General features: G+C 47.2%; 1 protein-coding gene across 1 annotated transcript; it reads right to left on the reverse strand.

Annotated features, from left to right (window-relative positions):
* Positions 1–2,286: 2,286 nt before the first annotated feature.
* On the reverse strand, positions 2,287–8,141 carry EIF6 (eukaryotic translation initiation factor 6). Its single transcript, XM_079321318.1, has 6 exons — positions 7,770–8,141; positions 7,599–7,684; positions 6,715–6,890; positions 5,327–5,503; positions 4,587–4,768; positions 2,287–3,468 (listed from the first exon to the last, which is right to left on the reverse strand). Exons 1-6 carry the CDS (start codon positions 7,874–7,876, stop codon positions 3,459–3,461), a joined length of 738 nt encoding a protein of 245 aa, XP_079177444.1. The 5' UTR covers positions 7,877–8,141; the 3' UTR covers positions 2,287–3,458.
* Between the last annotated feature and the right edge of the window lie 38 nt (positions 8,142–8,179).

The following is an 8,179-nucleotide window of genomic DNA, read 5'->3' on the forward strand; positions in this document are numbered from 1 at the left end:
TTCTACCTGCCCTTTACCTGGCTCCTGGGGCAGATGTTTAGTATGGGAGTTTCCAGGGGGTGAGGTATTCCAGGAGGTGTTCAGGGGGTGAGAACAGCCCTTTGCAGCCACAGGGGGCTGCAGGGAGGGAAACAGCTTTCCTCCAGTACAATCCAATTCATTACCACCTGTGTTTTGCTAAGATCCGCACATGGGCAGTCCTGGGATAACTTGGATCTGGGCACAAACACGGGTTTTTTTTGTGTAAGGGACAGCTCTCACCCCTGAGCTCTTTGCTGGGATCCTGTGCTGTGCTACAGAAGCACTGGACTTGCTGCCCATCAGCCGGGCCAAAGCTCTCTGTGGGCAGCAGCTGTGTTCCAGTTTGTGTCCAGAAGTGCAGGACGTTCCCACAAGGGAGCAGGGATCAGCAGTGCTAATTAAGATGCAAAAGGCTGTTGTGTGTTCCTGTGATCCTGCTCTGCAACATAGGGGTTTGGACAGCCCAGGGACCTTGGAACACCCTGGACAAGCTGCAGCCACACTCACTATACTGCACTCAATATCCTATTTGGTTTTATTTCAGTTTTTGACTACTTTGAATAATTTCATTATCATTCAGACTCATTGTCACAGGAAATTTAGACATTGGCTGGGATACTTGATCACTACATTCACAAAAGCTCGTCCTCCATTAAGACAGATTAATTATTCCTAACTTATAACAAGTCATTAAACCTCAAGATCTCCAATTTCATACTGTGAGGACTTGGAGAGTTAGAAATTCTATAAAGGAGCTTGACAAGATTTTGGCCAGTGAAGCACACAAAGCTTTACACCCCAAGACCTTCTCACTGAATTCAGTTATGAGACTTTCATTTCTCCCTCCTGTCACATTCATCCCAGAGCTAGATTCCAGCCCTTCTCATAGTATCACCTATTTGTCCAGCACTTCTTTAGTTCCTTTGATAATCCTGCAACCCTTCCTAGCACCTGAGGTCACGTGTTGCCTTCCACTGCCTGATGGAAAAGGTGCCAGGTGGCTTTAGCCATGCTATGTAACCCACACCTTTGTAGCTCAGCAGTTTCATTGTTAAGAATCCCAAGAACCCATGGGAACCCAGCTCTGGGGACATACAATTTGATTTTATTGACTATTCCTTAACACCTTTTGGCATCATCACCACACGTGCTGCTTTGGAGATGAAAGCACATGAAAAGGGTCAGTCACGGGCTGCAGTGCTTGTGCCCCAGGCTGTCATGCCAAGGGCCTGTCACCTGGACTCCTGCCATTCTGGAACCCTTCACCTGGGCTCTCATTTCACCCTTGCTGTGGCACAGTGCAGCAATAGGCAGCAGCATGAGAATTTCACCCCTTATTTCCCCAGCTTCTTTTGGACTTAGAGACCCAAAATTTAATGTAGATGAGCATTACCCCAAAATATCTATTTGCAGAAACACCTGGCAACCACAGTGCAACACTTGCATCTCATCTACACATATTGCTCAGGATAAAGATGCATCATGGATTTTCAGCTAATGCTGTTTTGGGCTTTGTTTTCCTAATTAGCTCCAGACATTGTTTGCTTTCTTGACCACTACTGAAGCCAGAGCATATCTGTTCCAATATGGACCTTCAGTCAGAACATGTGCTCCTGCACTGCTCAGAATTCACCACTGCTGGGTGAAATTTGGATTCTTAACCACAATGTGCCTCGTTCACACTCAGCTGCACTGAGTTTACCTTTCTATCCAGTCCTCATCCTCACTAGTCAGAATAAGTCAGTATGGCCAGAATTCCCTGCCCTAACGCATTGACTTTCCTAAATCAGGCAAGTTAGAGAGCTTCCCTCATTTCATGGAGTCACTCACCCAAGGTCCTCAAATGCCTTTTAAAAATACAACAGTACAAGAAACCTTCTTCCTATCCCAGCTCTTTGAAGAGCTGCACAGGTCTTCTGGGACACAATCTGCCATTGAAACACAAAGCTTATCCTCTCTCTAAATCCATTCTTTATTATAGTTTGTTTTCTTTGTTCAGAATTCCCACACACCCACATTTAAGACAGGAATCACATTTGCTCCACCCAAGAGCTGAGTCCTGTGAGGTGGCCAAAGAGAAGCAGGTTCTCCCTCTAAATAGCAGGCTGAGAGGAGGACCACTGGAGTCAGGGCCAAGACAGGTGGTGCATGATATGAAAGGGTTGATATCTGATCATAAATGATCATGGCATTCTTTATTTTGAAGTTTAAGGAGTAACCTTTTATATCAGCCAAATCTTATAAAGCCTTCCCTGAACATCCAGATGGTAAAACAAAAATGGAAATTTATTCTATTTTCTACAAAGCCCAAAGCACCAGGGCTGAAAAGAGCTCTGCCCATGCTCATGCTCATCTCAGGTCATCATTCCCCAGGAGAACCCAGCTGAGAGCAAGGCAACTGTGCGGAGACAACTGAGAGCTTCCTCTTACCCTCAGGATGAGAAATGGAGGCACTTCCATGCCTTCAGTGCACCCTTAATGGACAAGCAGGAAAGCAGCTGAAATAAGCTATCACTGAGCAACAACTGTGTAGAAAGACATTACAATCTTATGCCTGAAAGTAGCACCTACGGCTGCTTTCCATCTGGCACAGGGACAGCTCTTCATGAGGAAGCTCTCAAACCTGTAGCCTCTGACTGACTGCTTAGGACCCTGGTTATTTAACCTTTGTCTCCAAGGTAACTCCAGATGAGAGGGTCCAAACCTGTTGGGATTTGCTTTCTAAGAGTTTCCTGTTGTAGGAGGTGAACTCCTGCAGGACAAATTAAGCCCACTGGCAACAGTGTGCCTTTTGGGCCTCCTGCAGGTGCCTCAGAAGCAGCACAGGTGACACCAGGTGAAATATTGGTCTGGGGACTCCCACACTGTTGTTGTTAAAAGCACTTGGATTGACACTGAAAAACCCCAGTTTTTATCCAAGCTTATAATTTCAGAATCACCATCCCATGGGAACAGCTACAAGTCAGGGCAAAAGAGCAGGTGATGACTTTTGAATTATTTTGTTGCAAGCAAACTACTGTGTTTTTGATACTGGACATACAAAGGGGTCTTACATGTACCTAGAGCAGAAACACCACTCAAGCAGGAGTGTGGAAAGAGAGGGCAGCACAGAGAGTGCCAAAGCAAAATAATCTCTAGTGATCAACACCAAGAGCCACAAGAGTAAATATTATGGGGAAATTTGAGGCATCACAAAATCAGAGAGCTGAAGAACTAAGCAAAGGGATAGAGAGCATTCCTTATTTGTATCTTATGCATGTTATTTGTCAGTTTTTGTGGTAACAGTTTACAAAAGATAACAAAAATTTGGTTTTGTAGCTTCTCCCTTGGGCCAAGCCTGCAGAAACATCATCAGAAGGTCTGGATGTCTGTAATTCAAAGTGCAGCTCAACACTTCACTCCTTAGGAGCTTTCTTGGAAGTAGGAACCGACACTGCTCATGTCAGGCTAAAAGACAAAACAGAAAGAAGGTTTAGTTGTGCCAGAGTGCAAAAGGCATTTCAAAATACCAGCTTCAGTCAGTTCTCACCTTTCTACTACAAAGGCCCAGGAGAAATTTCCCTTCCTAAGAAAAGACCTATGAAAAGAGGGAAGCAAGACGTTGTGGCTGCTAACAGCCAGCCACGGGAACAGACATCTCAGGCTGGCAAAGGCAAAATGTACATTTAGCCTGGCCCAGGTAATGATCAACAGCTCAAAGCAGGTTTAATTACAGTTCTGATATGCTCAGAGACATCAGGACTTTGTACCCAAACTTTAACAGGGCAAAGAATTCTTCAAAGGGTTCCCCACTGAAGGAATTCCTTATGCCATAAACAATTCCCAGATTGTGGCTGAGAACTCAGCAACCAAGTAACAATGCTCAGGTAGTTCAGGAACACACTTTCAGTACCACATCAGTGGTCCTCAGGGTTGTAACTCAAGGCCCAAAACCAGTTCCTACAGGACATTTATATGTCCTTATGCCTAAATGTAAAAACATTTGCTTATGAAAAATATTTGCATACATTAATGAATAGATATCATTACCACTCCGGACAGAAAACAATACCTGCCTCACATTAAAAAGTAACTTGGGCAAAGCCTTTAACAAAAAGGCTTTAAAAATTTCAATTTAGCAGTTTTAAATATACGAGGTTTAAGGCAGCAGCAGCTGACAAATTCCACAGTCTTTCTGGCTCCAGAAATGGTTACAGCAAGCATTTGAAATAGCAGTTAATAACTACAGCGATCAAAAGCCAAGATGACAAGCAGAGTCACTGGTATTTTAACTTTTAAAATAAGATTTGTTTTTAAAAAGCCCATTCATATCATAGCTGAGCACTGAACAGTTAGGAAAGAAAATGTGCCAGCTGAAAAGGATATTAGTTCTCACAGAAAGGATTCTCATTGCAACAAAACATTCCACAACCCAGTGAGTAATTGTTATCAGTAACCAACAAAAGGGGAGAGGAAGTGAAAAAATTGTAATTAAAACAGATAGATCAACTGCAAAACCAGCTGCTTTTATAATAAAATCTCGCTTCTTTTGATCATGATTCTGCCCAGAGGTAGATCCTCCCTACCTGTCAATCAGGGAATCCCTCATGTTGGTGGCGATGGTGCTTGGCTGAGCCTCGTTGAGCCTGAAGATGCTCTCAATGACGGAGAGCTCGGTGCTGGTGGTGTCCAGCCCGCAGAAGGCGCACCAGTCATTGACCACCATCCCCGCTGCGATCACCTCGCTGCCGCGGTTCACCGTCCCTGCCTGCCAGGACACAGCAGCCATGAGCAGGAGGTGGCACAATTCCTCACACAGCTCTGGCACAGGTCTTTGCTGGGGGGCTCAGCTCACACCACTGAAGAGAGGAACTCTGCCACCAGCAAAGTTCTGAAGATGCCAGATAAAATTATTAATGAACAGCCTTTACTTTCTGGTAAGAAACTGGTATGGCGTTCAGTGAAAGAGAATCCAATCAGCAGGAAGGATAACAGCATTCATACATCCAACTGAGGAGGCACAGGAGTTTCCTATCTTTTTAAACACTGGCTTCAGCCAAACCACAAACAGCCCTACATTCTGTATCTGCACAATGTGCACAATCCCAGCAGAGCAACATTTCAGAAGGCAGCTAAAAGCACTGAGCGGCTTGTTCAGACTCAGGAAAAACAGGAAACTGTCTGGAAGACTTGTTTCAAGTCTTCTCCTCACCTCCCACTCAGAATCACTTCACAGAAAACAGTATCTGGGAGCCCCTGAGCTGGAGAAACATTGCAACTGAGTTGGAGAAGAATGGGAGGAGCAAACATCCCACAAATGCCTTACCACAAGTGGAACCTGCAGCAAAGACGACAGCTCATCCTGGTCATCGATTGAAGTTTTAGGGTGCACGATTCCTCCTTGGTTACTAAAAACACAGTAACTTCCAACCAGCACCTGGTCTGCTATCGTTTGTCTGAATACCTCCACCTTCAGCACATCTGCCAGGATCTCTTCTGTCTCCTGCAAATGAAAGGAGGATAAAGCCTTTGGCTAAATGGTATTGTCAAGTGGGAAGTCAAGCTGTTCCTGCACACAGCCCCCAGCTGGAAGCCTCCCACACTGCACAGCCTATTTGCAACCCAGCCATGATAACACACACAGCCAAGTTCCACACTCCACATGTCACTATGAACACAACCTCATGCCTTTGCTGAGAAATGCCCAAATCCCTCTCTCTATAGGGAATTCTTTACTTGCATCAATTCTCAGCAAACCCATTGTCTTTGCTCCGAAACCACTGAGAAAAAATGGTCTTATGCTTATCATAACTCTAATAACTCTAACAATCTCCCCCAGGTTTTACTGTGAATTATTTTGATTTCTCTCTCTCTGGCCATCTTACTTTACTTTTTACTTAGAAAAACATACAGTGCAAAGCCTTCCCCTTATTTTTCCCTTTACACTCCCGCCACCAAGTCCCATTTCTTCATCACCTTTATCACAAGCTGGAAGCAAACACTGTCAGGACTTGCAGCCACACAACACATCTCTCTCAATGCTGTTAAGGTATCACTTCTCAGATATAAAACAGGAGTGACTTTGTCTCCTCTACCCTTATTTAACTCATATACAAGAACCTTCTATTTTTCTTTCAGACCCCTGTAATGATGCACATCCATGATCTATTTCAGCTATGACACGCTCTGGCTCACTCAGCTGTAGCTCATAACTCCTTCTGTGGTCCTCACTGCACTCCTCCTTACACTCTTTATTAGACATGTGCACTCTAATTCACTCAATTTTACACACCCAAAGCAGACTGCACCCAATGATCACTGAATCATAGAATGGTTTGGGTAGAAGGGATCTCAAAACTCATCTCATCCTACCCCCTGCCATGGACAGGGACACCTGCCACCAGACCAAGTCGCTCCAAGCCCAGTCCAACCTGGCACTTCCAGGGATGGGGCTTACAGCTTCTCTGGGCAACCTGTGAAGGGCTTCCCCACCCTCACAGGGAAGAATTTCTTCCCAATATCCCACCTAACCCTACCCACTTTCAGTGAGGATTGTTCCCCCTTGTCCTGTCCAATGATACACAGGACCCCCCATTCCTTCCCTTCTTCAAAGCACATTCCCTACAGCTGAGCTGCAGGGAACAATTCCAGCCTCAGCGTGGGCAGCATTTCCCAGCCTCACTCGAAATGTGGGAGTGTCCTAGAGCCCTATACCCTGTCCAGATCCGGGTGAACCAGAGCCACATAGTCATTGCAAGTGGTGACATTGCCCAGAGCTGACAGCCGCTCCTCCACGCGCTGGATCCGCACAGAATCCGGGAGGCTGTTGCGGATGTGCTGCAGCTCTTGGTCTGTTGTGCTGCTCGGGACCAGCAGCCCATGTCTGTTCCCTAAAATGACAAAAGGAAAAGAAAACAGAATTAAGAGAATGTTTCCACAGGGTGTGTTAGCACTTCCCTCCTGTTCACACATGGCTTGAGCTGCTCTTGTTCTGTGTGTGTTCTTTCCAAGCCCAGAATTCAGTTTAGGAGATATAAAAACAACCAGCACTACATGAAAGGAAAAACCAGGCTGAAGCACACTGGGTGAATGACACTATCTTTACTCCCTTCTCTCTTCCAACAGGACTAAAAGAGGCCCAAGGCTCTCAGTGAGACACTCTACAATGAACTCCCATGAAGATGCCATTTGCCCTACAAAAGGCCGGTGCTACTGCTTGTGTGACTTTGGCAGCACGACTGAATTGTAAAAGGAACAAATAAGCAAGAAGCTGCTCTAACCTAACAGGGTTTCACCAGACAGAGACACGTGAAAGGCTTCTCCCTGACTTTTACATTCGGTAATGCCTCTCCCTGCACGAGCCAGCTCTGAGGAGCAGCAGAGCTTCCCTGGGCCCGAGAGCCAACATTCCTCCCACCCCGGCTTCCGGGAGAGTTTCTGTTTCCTTACGTCCATCACAGAATCAGCCAGGTTGAAAAGACCTTTGAGATCATCCTTCCTCCTCCCCACACACTCGAAGCATTAAAACGACCCTCAGCGGCTCCGACCGAACCCGTGACCTCTCCCTGACCCTCCGAAACTCCCTCCGCCTCACGTACCCACACACATCCTGCCGATGATGCGGCAGCCGGCGATCGAGGCGTGAACCACTGGGATGGTCCCGAAGAGTTCCCCCTCGAACACGCTGCAAGGAGAAAGCGCCGCGTTAGGGCCCCGCGGGCAGAGCTGGGCGGGGCCGGACCGGCCGGGCCGGGTCAGGGCCTCCTCACCTGTAGAAGTTCTCGGAGCCACCGATGGCCACGAGGCAATAGGCGTTGGTGAGCTTGGCGAAACAGCCCAGCTCGTTGTTGTTCTCGAAGCTGGCGCGGACCGCCATGGCAGGAACGGGAATGGGAAAAGGGCCGCAAATGGGAACGGGACCGGAAATGGGAACGGCAATGGAGCCGGGAACGGGACTAAGAAGGGGGTCGAGAACGGGAACGGAGCTGGGTCCAGGAAAGAAGCCGGAACGGGTCCAAGAATGTGAGGAGAACGGGAACTGGGGGGTTCAGGGCCGGGAAGGAGGCTGAAGTGAGAACGGAAACAAGAACTGACCACGGTGATTCCGATCGCCTCTGCCGGAACCACGAGGTGCCGCCGCTTTTGCTTCCGGCGGGGCGCACGTGGGACAGAGGGGCGC

Source organism: Erithacus rubecula (genome assembly GCF_903797595.1).
Source record: "Erithacus rubecula genome assembly, chromosome: 18".
Taxonomy (NCBI): Eukaryota; Metazoa; Chordata; class Aves; order Passeriformes; family Muscicapidae; genus Erithacus; species Erithacus rubecula.

Coding starts and splice junctions, on each gene's coding strand:
- EIF6 (XM_079321318.1), bottom strand. CDS start 7,876: ATGGCGGTCCGCGCCAGCTTCGAGAACAACAACGAGCTGGGCTGTTTC. Junction 7,685..7,769: donor GGCTCCGAGAACTTCTACAG/GTGAGGAGGCCC, acceptor TTCTCCTTGCAG/CGTGTTCGAGGGGGAACTCT. Junction 4,769..5,326: donor TGCTGCAGGTTCCACTTGTG/GTAAGGCATTTG, acceptor GTGTCCTGGCAG/GCAGGGACGGTGAACCGCGG.